Source organism: Chiloscyllium plagiosum, chromosome 12 (assembly GCF_004010195.1).
Source record: "Chiloscyllium plagiosum isolate BGI_BamShark_2017 chromosome 12, ASM401019v2, whole genome shotgun sequence".
Lineage (NCBI taxonomy): Eukaryota > Metazoa > Chordata > Chondrichthyes > Orectolobiformes > Hemiscylliidae > Chiloscyllium > Chiloscyllium plagiosum.
In genome coordinates, this window is record NC_057721.1 from 65,775,280 (window position 1) to 65,790,446 (window position 15,167).

General features: G+C 39.6%; 1 protein-coding gene across 2 annotated transcripts in view; it reads left to right on the forward strand.

The window, feature by feature from the left end:
• Positions 1-15,167, forward strand: part of LOC122555366 (transmembrane protein 50B) — a 205,593-nt gene that overhangs the window by 159,252 nt on the left and 31,174 nt on the right. For both annotated transcript variants that reach the window (XM_043701300.1, XM_043701301.1), the window contains exon 3: positions 14,596-14,708. In XM_043701300.1, the coding sequence (XP_043557235.1) occupies positions 14,596-14,708 (113 nt within the window). The remainder of the gene's footprint in view (positions 1-14,595; positions 14,709-15,167) is intronic.

Genomic DNA, 15,167 nt, shown 5'->3' on the forward strand with positions numbered 1-15,167 from the left:
GACCTATCACCTCATCCCCAATCCCACTCACCTATTGTACTCTGTGCTACTTTCTCCCCACCCCCACCCTCCTATCACTTATCTCTCCACCCTTCAGGCTCACTGCCTTTATTCCTGATGAAGGGCTTTTGCCCGAAACGTAGATTTTCCTGCTCCTCGGATGCTGCCTGAACTGCTGTGCTCTTCCAGCACCACTAATCCAGAATCTTAAAAAGCCAGTTCATTTAGCACTATGCAGTGCCTCGAGGTGGCAGTATAACATAACTACTGTATATGTGAGAGTCTAGAATAGAATGAGACAAAACTGTCTTTACGGGAGAAAAAAGGTACTATAGGTTGAACGGAGTACAAGTTTAAAAACATAGAATGAATTAGACAAAAAAAAATTAAAGAAACATAGTTAAAGAAATAATTAAGACGCGGTCTGTGAATGCTGGAAATCTTGGGGAAAGAAGGAAGAAGTGCTAGAAAATAAACCACTAACACAAATATTCACAGGTTTTGCATTTCCTTATGTTGACGAGCTTGTACATTCCTAACAATGTTTCAATTTTTATCTTCTGAAAATAAATACCTTTGACCAGAAAATTATGAAAAATATGATGCGTATGATTCTGTAATGCTAATGTATACAACCACTCAACTGTAATATATATTCATATGGTATTTTATCATAAAATTATACTTAGTTTTTCTAATTTTTTGGAATTTTAAAATAATTCAAATATGCGGTATGTCCTACTAGATGTAATCACTTTTTGATTTTGACTTAAGCTAAGCAGAAAAATTATGTAGATGGAATGGCCAGATTCATTCATCTTTAACTCCTTATCATAGAGTTATAGAGATGTACAGCATGGAAACAGACCCTTTGGTCCAACCTGTCCATGCCGACCAGATATCCCAACCCAATCTAGTCCCACCTGCCAGCACCCAGCCATATCCCTCCAAACCCTTCCTATCCATATACCCATCCAAATGCCTCTTAAATGTTGCAATTGTACTAGCCTCCACCACTTCCTCTGGTAGCTCATTGCATACACGGACTACCCTCTGTGTGAAAACTTTTCCCCTTGAGTCTCTCTTACATGTTTCCCCTCTCACCCTAAACCTATGCCCTCTAGTTCTGGACTTCCTGACCCCAGGAAAAAGACTTTGCTTATTTACCCTACCAATGCCCCTCATAATTTTGTAAACCTCTATAAGCTCACCCCTCATCCTCTGACACTCCAGGGAAAACAGCCCAGCCTGTTCAGCCTCTCCCTACAGCTCAAATCCTCCAACCCTGGCAACATCTTTGTCAATCTTTTATGTGCCCTTTCAAATTTCACAACATCTTTCCAATATGAAGGAGACCAGAATTGCATGCAATATTCCAACAGTGGTCTCACCAATGTCATGTACAGCCGCAACATGACCTCCCAACTCCTGTACTCAATACTCTGACCAATAAAAAAAACACACCAAATGCCGCCTGCGACTCTACTTTCAAGGAGCTATGAACCTGCACTCCAAAATCTCTTGACAAAAAGTTACACATTTGGGTGAAAAAAAAAGTTCACTTTCTAAATTATATTTGCGAAGATTTTGTACAGAAATGAGCATATAATTCCTTCGAAATGAGGTGAAAAAAATTAGCAACTGTAAACTGTAGACCTAGAATACTTAAGTCGGTGAAGAATGAAGGTGATCGGTTACAAATAACCAATAGAGGAAGCTAGAAGATTCCCAGATAATTAAAATGTTTTGACCGATGCATGTATCTGGGTTGCTTGGTTGTGGGGGTCACTAAACAAAATACAAAACTGCAGATGCTGGAAATCAGAACAGAAATTGCTGGAAAACTCAGTCGGTATGGCAACACCTGTAGAGAGAAATCAGAGTTAGTGTAATTTGTATCCACAGGTGCTGCCAGATCTGAATTAGTTAACTCAGTTGGCTGAAGTTGTGATGCAATATGATGTAAACAGCATGTATGAATGATCTTCCTCCCTGACTTCTTCCATTGCCTGAGGCATCATTAACCTTGAGTTAAACTAACACCAGTCATTTTTCTCTGGGAGAGCTCCCTCATGGTCCTCTGCAACAATCATGACTTGCCTTTTATATTGTGTTTAGAGTCAGTTTTCCAGGTTTGAGAGTTGTATAGAATACATTTGTTTTCTGCATTTATTTAATTGTTTAATCATATCCTTTTGTGATTTTACGTCTGCATCTTTCATCATTAACTTAGGAGTTATAGTGAAGGGTTGGAGGTGTGCCTACAATCTCTCAGCACTGGAGAAGAGCTTGTATGTTGATCAATTAATTAAATCAGATCTTCACCTCATAAAGTGACTGAAAACAACAACTGATATAGAACAACCCTGTCAATATCAATGGTTTTCTTGTAAAGGCCAGGCAATAGAGTATTGTGGAGCTTTTTATTTCAAGCTACCTGACTGTCAGATCATCCTAGAAATTTGGCTTGATCTGTTCAAACCACGACATTGGTCACATAGCCCTTCTCCAACAATTTCTACTTTTGTTTGTTACTATCTGCAGCATCCACAAATCTTTGTTTTATACTTTTTCATTTCTTTGGTCACCATTCCTGTAATACAAAAAGCAGAGAATAGAGGGGTGTTGCACTTGCCACAGTGTGTTTTGACCCTTCTATTCAGCAAAGAACTGCAAATCAACTTTAACAGTAATAAGAAATTATCTTTCTCTATTTTAGCACAATGAATGCTCTAATAACAAATACACTACAAACTAGCCATTAACACTATAAATAGAATTAACTATATCTCCTTCTTTAGCTTAACCTTGATCAAATGCTACCACATTTGATCTTGGCCTTGATCTACGTGGCAATGATTGTCTGGTCGTTGTCTTCTGGTGGTTCCTGGGTCATCTCCTCTTCACGGTTGTCAGTCTCAAGATACCACTCCAGAGGGTGGTGAGAGTTGATTCTTATGCCTGGAAACTTTTGCCCTGATCGATCTGGCCCAACCAGGCATTGATGTGTTGAAGGTAGTGGGTCCTTGGGCCTCCATTCCTGAAGATGTTAGGGGTATGTAGGTCAGATAGCCTTTCCCAAATAAAGGTGTGAAGCACCCCTTTGTTCTGGAAAGCAACTCAATGTTTCCTAATGTCCTGGGAAAGTGCTGCGTCAATTATGTATTGTGTTGTCTTCAGCTGCAGTCTGTCGGAGTCTGTAGCTTGTTTATTTGAGTTTGTAGCACAGATATTTTTGGCCATTACTTGGTTCGATTTCCCAGCATGCATTATTTATGAGCTGGTTTTTCCTAACTCTGCCATTTTGAGTGGCCTACCCGGCCACTGGCAAAAAAAACACGAAGTAAGAAGAGAAATAACTGAACGACTAGATTTTTCTGAGGGAAAGACAAAAAAATTCAGATTCAATGCCAATATATTTGCCGATTTTGTATTGTGATACCAACATTGTATCCCTCAGGAGGTGGTTTGATCATGTTATGCATTTTGTGATAGAAGTTTCATTTCCTTGATAGTCAAATTTGACTTTGTATTGCATTCCCACTTGTGCTGAAATTAAATATTGTAGTTTAAACACTAACTGAAGTGTTGTGCAATCCACATTCTCTTGGGCCTAATTTAATATTTATTGCAGCAAATTAGATGTTTAGTCATTTGCTTTTATTCCAGAAGAGAGACGATCTGTTACTATTTAGTCTGTGCGTTATCGGTTTATGTATTCATTATATTTTGTGAATTGTAGTAAAGTAATGTAGGTTTTTCATGAATATGTTTGTGTTGCTGCAAGTCTCCTTTGAAATTCCATTACCCTCCCACAAGGTTATCACTTTGCAAACTGCCACCAGGAAGTAGCATTACAGTAAAATGCTGTTCTGACTAAATAAGGTAATTTGGGCCAATTTTGATTTGGTGAGGTGTTGATGACACTGTTACTTTGAAAGATAAGTTTGTATAACTAAGGCTTTTTAATATTTCTTCAGTTTGTCCATAAAGGGGACTCTTGTGATGCAGTGCTAATATCCCTACTTCTCAGACAGGAGGTCGAGATTCAAAGATATGTAATAACCTCTCTCGAAAGGTTGATTAGAAAGTATCTATTTCCACAAAGATCCTTCCTTCAAGTTGTAGCATTCACTTACAAAAATGGTTTCGGAATTTCTGCTTGCATTATAATTTTGAGGAATGGATTCACACTCGAGGGTTTTGTTGAGCTATGTGGCACTGATCCGTAAGTCAGTGACTAGAGTGCATGAATGTCAGATGATCACCAGAGGTTAAAGAAGGAATTTGGACTTAAAAATCAATGGCATTATGGTTTACAAAACCTTATTGGTGAAAGTGTCTGTACCAATATCTCTCCCCTCTTGTGGTTCAGTGACATTTTTTTGATCACACTCCTCTGAAGAGTCTTGTGATATTTGCCTATGTTAAAGGTAGAATATACAGGCAAGTTATTGCTAAATTGAAATATATAATAGTTTTCAAAAGAGAAGCGAATACATTTTTTAATCAAGAACAAATTCAGTAAATCCTGGTGAACAGCAGAGGAATTGAACTCTGGCTAACATTTCATAGTCACCACAGGTGCACTGAACTAAATCCCACTGCTAGAAGGTTGAGACTTTTGAAATCATTCAGTTCAAAGCTTGAATTTTGTCCTGTTTAAATGAGCACGTCCAATAATGCTCTCTCCAAGCCAGACCATTGCAAACTGTAGGTGGCGATCCTGTAGCCTGGGATCACAAGTTTCAAGTCATCAATAACTATCTTAGAGTTCTGGTTAACCCCTTGTAGTTATGTAGTCCCTTTTTAAAATCAGTGCATTTTTTTGAATAGTGAGTGTTTCCTAACCATCTGATACTCGACGCTTGGTTGCTTTCTTGGATAAACCTGTGGAAATGAAGGTGCTTTTTGCATTGCCCTTTTTAGCCTCCTGCCACCCTGTTGTGGGTTTCTTACTCCTCTTTTTCTAACCTTCCCACCACTCCAACTGACACAGGTGTCTCAGCACCCACTTTTTCTCACAGGTCTGGGCTCATTGCAATTTTAATGCACCTGAATCAGGTCACAATGGGGAAAAAAACTGGAAGCGTTGTTCAAAGCTGCACAGCCAGAAAGCAATCTGTAAAGTCTTGTGTGTGCCAACTGCACAGTTTGATACAACCTAAATTGCCACACGTCTATGCTCGGATATGTAAAGGAGGCATGCTCTTAAATCACATGCATAGTTGAAGCAAGAAATAACTAAGTGCAGGAGTAGGCTGTTCAGCCCCTTGACCATACGCTGCCTCTTACAACGATCACGGCTGATCTCATCTCAGCCGGAACTCCCCTTTTCTGCCTGCTCCCTTTGACCCTTCAACGTATTGCAGGGACAGTCTCACAAATGCCTTGTACAGGTGTAGCAACATTTCCTACTTTTATACTTCATTCCTTTAGTAATAAATGCCAAAATGACATTGACTTATCATCTGTGCTACCTGCTGATCATTTTCTGCAATTCATACGCAAGGCCATCCAGATACTTCTGCGGCAAACTGATGTCAACCTAGCTTTCTCAAGAAATATCTAATTTGGTGAAACTAATCATTAATGAATTCTGTGGTCAAAGAAGTCCTGTGGGTTTTGAAGTCCAGGGGAATGTGGGCCCAGAATAAGAGGGTGATTTGACTAGAGCAAGAGAGGTCAGTGGTTGTCCATGATGGAGGGACAGTTGAGAGGGAGTTCCAAGGCCAGATTGGTGCAAGTAAAGCATTGTAATCCCTTGTGAAGCTCAGTGAGATTGAATGACCTACTGTGTCATTACAATTAGGGACTGAAGAAATCCTCCTTCTGATCTGTCTTTTGCTATTTATGTGCTGTACACTGTTTATTATCCATGTTTGCCATGTTAAATATGGGTGTCAGTTTATCTTTTATTGCAGATGATATTCTAGTTTGTACAGTAATTCTTGATTTGTTTGTGGCTTTATTTTCCTCGTAAGTACCCTGGATCTTGCTTTCAGTCTAGTGTATTTTTATGTATAGCTAACTGTTCCTGAACAAACTTGTCCCATTTGGGATTACAATAATAATAGATTTGCTGGTCTGGCCTAGGATCCTAATATTCTACATTGTCTCTTGGCGTAGTAGCTAGATCTATCCCTTCCACTTCATGTTCTTATGGTCTGCAACTCTCGCAGTTCCTCCTAAAGGTTGACTTCCTTTTCCCCCCTAACTGAACATTCAAAACAGCTGTGCAAACACAGAAGGCTTGCAATCAACTCCTATGATTTCTTAGGACCTTGCCTTTTTTTTCATTTCATGGCTGTCTCAACATTGCAGGCTTTGCTTCTTCTGTAGTCCTCTTAACATGGGCTTCAACCCTATTGTAGCCCATGTAGCAGAATCTTTCTGGCTTATTTAATCTCTCAAATATTCTACTAGAATGCCAGTAATTTACTTAGACATTAGAGATATTGAGATATGACATTTGGACTGACATTAATGAATCTTAAAAGAAATAAAGAAACAATGACAAAGACCACTACTGAGCAGTTTTTATAATTAAAACAGCAGGAATGAGAGAAGTTAAAAAACAGAATCTGACATCGAAGAGAATTTTTGCAAGGTTTGTAGCTCAGGTTGAGGTTTAGGGTGGAGATTTGCTCGCTGAGCTGTAGGTTTGATATCCAGACGTTTCATTACCTGGCTAGGTAACCGCATCAGTGGCGACTTCCAAATGAAGCGAAGCAGTTGTCTCCTTTCTATTTCTATGTATGTCCTGGATGAGGTTCCTGGGGTTTGTGGTGATGTCATTTCCTGTTCGTTTTCTGAAGAGTTGATAGATGGTATCTAGATCTATGTGTTAGTTTATGGCGTTGTGGTTGGAGTGCCACATCAGTGGCGACTTCCAAGTGAAGCGAAGCAGTTTCTCCTGCTTTCTATTTATATGTTTGTCCTGGATGAGGTTCCTGCTGTTTGTGGTGATGTCATTTCCTGTTCGTTTTCTGAAGAGTTGATGGATGGTATCTAGATCTGTGTGTTAGTTTATGGCGTTGTGGTTGGAGTGCCAGGCCTCTAAGAATTCTCTGGCATGTCTTTGCTTAGCCTGCCCCAGAATAGATGCGTTGTCCCAGTTGAAATGGTGGGTTTTTTCATCCGTGTGTAGGGCTACGAGGGAGAGAGGGTCGTGTCTTTTTGTGGCTAGCTGGTGTTCATGTATCCTGGTGACTAACTTTCTTCCTGTTCATCCTAGGTAGTGTTTGTGGCAGTCCTTGCAAGGAATTTTGTAGATGACGTTGATTTTGTCCATGGGTTGTACTAGGTCTTTTAAGTTTTAGTCTTGTTTGAGAGTGTTGGTGGGTTTGTGTGCTACTAGGATTCCGAGGGGTCTTAGTAGTCTGGCTGTTATTTCTGAAACTTCTTTGATGTATGGTAAGGTGGTTAGGGTTTCTGGATGTGTTTGGTCTGCTTGTCGTGGTTTGTTCTTGCGGAACCTGCGGAATGTATTTTTTTGAGGATCCGTTCTTCTTGAATATGTTATATAGGTGGTTCTTCTCTGTTTTCCAAAGTTCGTCTGTGCTGCAGTGTGTGGTGGCTCATTGGAATAGTGTTCTGATACAGCTTCGTTTGTGTGTGTTGGGATGGTTACTGGTGTAGTTATGTATTTGGTCAGTGTTTGTCGGTTTTCTGTATACGCAGGTTTGTAGTTCTCCGTTGTCCTTTCTTCCGACTGTCTCACTACCCGAACACCAACTTACAGACTGGCCGAAGAACTACATGCAAGACTGAAATACCTAGTAGAAGAGTCACAGCACTCCATCCACTCCACCCAGGAATTCCTAAAAAGCATCAAAAACACCAAAATAGAGGAAGACGAAACAATGATCTTATTCGACGTAACGGCGATGTAACGTTCACCTCCATCTAATCGACCTGGCAAAGGAAACACTTAGCCCACTTTTAGAAGAGACCATCTCACACACCCCAATCAATCACATTAGCAACGGAAACATCATGACGCTAGTGGACCTGTGCTTCACCACACACTTCACCTTCAACAACATAATCTACAAACAAACCAACGGCACACCCATGGGATCTCCGCTATCAGGATTCATAGCAGAAGCGATAATGCAAAGACTAGAACAAACAGCCCTACCAACCATCAAACCAAACATCTGGGTCTGCTACGTAGATGACATCTTTGTCATCACAAAACAAAACAAGATAGAGACATTTAACAACATCAACAACACCCTCACAGGCATAAAGTTCACCAAGGAGGAAGAAACCGACAACAAACTCGCATTCCTGGATGTCACAGTTGGAAGAAAGGACAACGGAGAACTACAAACCATCTTATGCAGAAAACCGACAAACACTGACCAAATACTTAACTACACCAGCAACCATCGCAATCCTAGTAGCACATAAACCCACCAACACTCTCAAACAAAAACTAACAAACTTAAAAGACCCTGTACAACCCATGGACAAAACCAACGTCGTCTACAAAATTCCTTGCAAGGACTACCACAAACATTACGTAGGACAAACAGGAAGAAAGGTAGCCACCAGGATACACGAACACAAGCTAGCCACAAAAAGACACGATCCTCTCTCCCTCGTGGCCCTACACACGGATGAAAAAAACCACCATTTCGACTGGGACAACACATCTATCCTGGGACAGGCTAAGCAAAGACATGCCAGAGAATTCCTAGAGGCCTGGCACTCCAACCACAATGCCATAAACAAACACACCGATCAGATACCATCTATCAGCCCCTCCAGAAAATGAACAGGAAATGACATCACCACAAACCCCAGGAACCCCATCCAGGAGAAAGATATAAATAGAAAGCAGGAGACAACTGCTTCGCTTCACTTGGAAGTCGCCACTGATGAGGTTACCTAGCCAGGTAGTGAAACGTCTGGATATCAAACCTACAGCTCAGCGAGCAAACCTACACCCTAAACAGAAGAGAATTATAGTTGGAGAGGTATAGATCTTATAGATATAATGTATTTTTTCAATCTCTGAAGTTCTTCAAAATTTGACATATGCTTTGTTAGTAGTCATATTTTAGTTTTGTGTACAATGACACTTCTCCCTTGGGGAATGGTGTGGGTGTTGGAAGAATTTACAGGCTTTGAGCATGTGCGTGTTCTGTTTATAACCAGCAAGTAATAACTCCCTTTTAACTTGTATAAACAAGCCATGTTTTGTAATGATAGGTCTTCACTGGTAGATGGAGAGGGGGTGGTATAACATTGTGACATCAGAAGAAAACCCAAATGAGTTAATGTCTGTCAGCAACTAATTAAAATAAAGATGTTAAAGACTAAAATTGAAGTGAAACACTCCTTAAATGACTACCTCTTACAGAAGAGAAGCTAATGAGTCTATTGCTTTAATTTTAAGTGCTAAAGTTCATTGCATTTCTAAAGTTTAAAGTAGAATATTTTGAATGATGGTGAATAACAGCATTAATTAAAAGAAGTGATTAAGGAAATAATTAGCTAATTGGAGAGCAGAACTGAACATGACAGATGTAATGTAGAAAGATATGCTATTATCACCTTTTTTTGGTCCTGAAAGAAATTAAATGAAGAGAGATTGAAAAGTGTATGTATTTGGACCCAAGAAAGGATTGAATTTACCATAGGAGGAGTGAAACAAAGGCTTGCCAGACTTTTCTGATATAACGTGATTGTACAATGAGGAGAGTTTTTTTTTATTCATTCATGGGATATGAGGTGTCGCTAGTTAGATCAACATTTATTGCCCATCCATAATTGCCTAGAGGGCAGGTAGGAGTCAACCATATTGCTGCCCCCTCCTGGTCTGACCAACAGGTGTCAGATTTTCTCCTTTATGATCATAATGAATGGTGGTGCTGGCTCGAAGGGCCAAATGGCCAACTCCTGCGCCTAATGTCTATTGTCTACTCTATTGCCTATTTAAAGGGCATTATCGAACTAGTTTTTCTGGTAATCTAGAACACTTTCATGTTCATCTTTCAACTCTTAATTCCAAATTTTATTGATTACAAATTCCATTATCTGTCATCACAGGTCCCCAAAGCATTATCTGGGTTGCTGGATTAATAGTCAGGCAATACCATTAGGCCATCGCCTTTCCTAATAATTGAGGAGACCGGGGCACACTTCTGTAGAGGCTTGACAAATGAGAGGTGATCTAATTGCGATGCAAAAAAACTTACTGGGGTTAACAGGGTAAACATTTGAAGGATAATCCTCCTAGTTGTAGTTCTAGTATCAAGGGAGACTGTGTCTCAGACAAGCAGGAGGCTGGAAGGATACATCAAGGCAGGCAGCTGCAGGAGGTGGAGAAGTCAACGTTTCGGGTGTAACCCTTCAGGTCTGTCGAAATGTTGACTTCTGCACTTCTTGATGCTGTCTAGCTTGTTGTATTCTTCCAGTCTCCTTGAATTCCAGCATGTGCCAGTTTTTCTGTCTCAGATTAAAGAATGGGCCACTTTGGACTCTGAGGAACTTTTTCATTTAGTGTGGTGAATCTTTGGAATTCTCAACCTCCAATGTCACGGAGGCTTGGACATGGTCAAGTGAAAGATTTCTAGTAGTAGAAGATCATCCATGATCTAGTTACCTGGTAGAGTACATTCAGGGCTGAAAGTCCACTCCTGTTCCTATGTTCCTAATTAGAAATCCTGTATCTAATCTGGTCAGTGTGCATTTGTGTCTTGCACTTCAGTGGAGCAGAGGAAATTACACTTCCAAGATGATTTCAATCTTTCACTTCTGTCACATTCAAGCACTAGTTTTGCTGTTATCTCCAATCTTATAGCGGAAATGCTCAAGAACATCTTCTCAACTTTGCAAAATGTTTTATCACACATCATAATTTTCAGTCTATTAATTTGTTTCACTTGTAAAGTAAAATTGATATGCTGATATTTTACTAAACTGTTGTGTCAAAACCACAGACTCCTAACTTGATAGGTGAGAGTGAATGAGTGTGTCTTGGCTTGGTAATTCTCATCTCTGAGACAGGAAGTTGTGGGTTCTGAATCTGGGTTAATGTTTCATATTTCAGTGCTGCACCAATGATGTACCATTGTTTGAGATGACATATTTCAGAGAAGAAGTTACAGTGGCTTCATCTGATCTTTTACACCGCTTTAAGCTTCCAATCAACATAATGAAAATGGATTGATTATTCTTTGTTTTTACTGCACTTGCACCAAAAAAATCTCCAATTTGACCCCTGTATTCTCTTTCGTTGTACCAGCAAGCATCCCTCAATTGACTGGGAAATAATGCGAGCCATCCAGAAAACATGAAAGGTCTTCTATAAACTCAAGCTTGTTCTGTGCAACAGTAGTATCAAGGCAGTTGGATCAAATGCTTGATATAGGGAACCAGGGCATAGGCTTCAGGTATTTGGGGTATAGACATCTTTTTAAGAGATGGTGTAAGCACTCATTCTTATGGAATAAGGGAAGATTAAATGCAAACCACTTGTGGAGTTGGTTTCAACCTTTCAGTCTTGCATTAGGTGCTGGTCCTTACCAAAAAGCTCAACCCCCTATCACCTTTACTCTTCAATCATTTCCCCCTACAAAACTCCTGTCTTTTGATATCAACCTCTTGCACTTTGTTGCCTGCCACTCAATTTCTCGTTTCTCAATTATTTCATTTCATCAGTTGTAAATTGCATGTATTTCTCAGGCTCTTGCCTTCAAAACTGTCATCCATGAATACTGTCCCTCTTAAATTGATTCTACTCCTGACTATACTGTTGTAGGTTTGGACCTTCATAATTGCTTCTCATCTTTTGCTCACACAATAAGTTCCAGTATTCTAAGGTTGCATACTTAATTCCCCTTATCTCCAGCATTTGCTTCTTTGTATCATTTATCTATGTCTATCCCATTTATATGCTGACAATATTACAGAATTTGCATCAATGTAAAGATTCTACCACCTATTTTCCTTCACTGAGTCCATTTTTGCACTGCTGGACAAGCTATTTGATATAATCATGTGTAAGTCTCAACTTTGCCTACGACTTGCATTAATATCCTATTTTTCACAACCACTGAGTGTCTCAGCACTTTGCATCAAAAAAATTTGCACTGACTGTATACTCCCTGTTTTAACAAAGGAAATGTGATAATTATGTAAAAAGCAAACCTCCACAAACAGTAATGTGGTGAAGAAACAGTTGATCTATTTCTTGTCATGAGGGATAAATACTGAGGGGGACACCAGGGATAACTCTCCTGCTGCTCTTTGAGTGCAGTAGGTTCTTTTATATTTTCCCAAGTGGGCAGTTGGGCCACAATTTAACATCTCATCCAAACGATTACATCTCTCATAGGCTAAAATTGTTAACTAGCGTGTGCATTCTTCTAACTCTCTGCAGCACTCTCCAAGGAAGAGATTGCCAAGTAATGCGAAACAAACAAACAAACTTAAATCTGTTAAATTGAAAAATTTGAGATTGATGTCAGCTGAATGAGAATTTGTCACAGATTTTGTGCCTTTCCTGACTGCAAGTCCAGTTAATTGCTGGATGTGTAACCATTTTGTTGTTAATTACAACAAACTTGACCTACATCTCACTGAAACTGCTTGCTTGATCTTCACAGTAGTCTCCTTCCCCTTATTCCCACACTTGCTAAAATCCATTTATATGTTAGAGTAACCTTTTTGCATTAAAAATTCTCAATACTCTGCTTCTGGTATCACAACTAGCATAAAGTTTCATATAAGGTCATTAAAAAAAAGATGAAACTTTATTGCTGGAACAGCACAGCAGGTCAGGCAGCATCCAGGGAACAGGAGATTCGACGTTTCGGGCACAGGCCCTTCTTCAGGAATGAGCAGAGATTTTGCATTAAAAATTCTCAATATTCTGCTTCTGGTATCACAACTAGCATAAAGTTTCATATAAGGTCATTAAAAAAAAGAAGCAGATGTAAACCATTTGGCTGATCAAACCTCGACTATTCTTTACAATTAGCTGGTTGTGGCCTTAACTGGCCCCATAATCCTTGACTCTCTTGTCAATCAAACATCTGTCTAACTCAGCTTTGAATATATTGAATGATCTAGCATCCACCTTGTCTGGGAAGAAATTTCCACAGACTAACAATCCTCAGATGATGTTCCTCATCTCTGTCTTAAATGGAAATGTTTCTGCTCCCTGGTTCTCGATTTCTTGAGGAAACGTCTTCTCAACGTCTCCCGTCAAACCCTATTGCAACTTGTATTTCAATAAGATCACCTATCATTCATCTGGACTGCAATGAGTATTGACCTAACTGCTCAATCTTTCCGTTTACAGCAAACCCCTGATGCCATGAATCAGGCTCTTAATTTTTGCTGAACTGATTTTTGACATAAGTATACCTTCAAGTAAGGAGACCAGAGTACACCATACACTAAGGGTGGTCTCACCAATGCTTGTACAATTGTAGCAAAAGTTCTTTACTTTAAATTTTTAATTTTCTGTACTCATGCTTGCCTGTACTCTTCACACACATGCCCACGGCACTCCCTCACCTCTTGCTCCCTTTCCTTTTATTTCTGTGTTTTGCTCTCATTTTTACATATTCAAGCAATTGCCTTTATTTAATTTTGTCATCTAAATTTCTCATCTTCAAACTGAATATAGCATCTTTTGATCATTCAACACATAGAACCCTTTTACTGTTTTCTTTATCTGGTATAGGATGAGAGTATCAGGGGCATTTATTGCCCAGAGGGTGGTTAAGAGTCACCCAAATTGCTGTGGGTCTGGAGTCACATGTAGGCCAGACCAGATAATGATGGCAGTTTCCTTCTGTAAAAGACAGAACCAGATGGGTTTTTCGAACAATTGACGATGGATTCACGGCATCGTTAGACATTTTGGATCCAGTTTTTAAAATGAAATTCAAGTTCCACCATCTGCCTTGGTGGCATTTGAACCTGGGTCCCCAGAGCATTATCTGGGTTGTTGGATTAACAGTTCTAGCAAGAATACCACTAGATCATTGCCTCCCTTTAAACTATTAGGTTGCTAATTAATCTTGTCTCATTATACATTGCCAGTTCTGAAATAGCCTGATCTCTGGTTCTAGAACTTGTCCTCAGAAGCTATCCTAAGTGCATACTTGTGAACTCCTCCAGCTATTTCCAACAGTTTGTTTTATCTATACTGTATGAAGATTAAAATCACTTGCTTTGATTAGTCCGTGGATCCAATAGATTAGCTTATGCAGACTATTTAACTGTCTGACGAGGAGAACCAAGGCAAGAGGGTGATAAATGGTCACGGTTGAATATGATATGCACAAATGTGTTCTTTCCAGTGGTGAGTGAAATGCCAGATAAAAATGAGGTCCACAGATCTATCTATCTCTTTTGTCCTACCTCCCTCCTAATGATTCGGTGATCCATATGACTATATTCTACACCAAAAAAAAAACTTAGTTGTTAGAAAAGCTATTTCTGACCTTTCTAAATGCCAGCTTCATAAATCATATTTAGAATGGGATTGATCTTTATATTGCTGTTTTACAAACAAAAATTTAATTGCATAATGTAATCTCATGCTGTATTGTTTAACTTTTGCAGTTCTTTACTGGTTGGTGGATAATTATAGATGCTGCAGTGGTTTACTCAAAAAATGGAGAATTGAATCCTGCTTTTCACACATGTGGAGTCATGTCAACTGTAGCTTTTTTCATGTAAGTTCTTTATTGGATTAATACAATAGTGTTCCTTGACTATCTATCTACTTTTAAAAGCATTGTGCGATGGACGTTTATCCCATAAAACAAATCTCACTAGTATCAGCCTTAGCTGAATGTGATAAATGTTGTCTGTGAATCAGAAGGATGGGGATGAGGATTTCAAAAATGTATTAAAAGTCATAGAGTCATAGTCATAGAGATGTACAGCATGGAAACAGACCCTTCTGTCCAACCTGTCCATGCCGACCAGATATCCCAACCCAATCTAGTCCCACCTGCCAGCATCCGGCCCATGTCCCTCCAAACCCTTCCTATTCATATACCCATCCAAATGCCTCATAAATGCTGCAATTGTACCAGCCTCCACCACATCCTCTGGCAGCTCATTCCATACACATACCACCCTGTGTGAAAAAGTTGCCCCTTAGGTCTCTTTTATATCTTTCCCCTCTC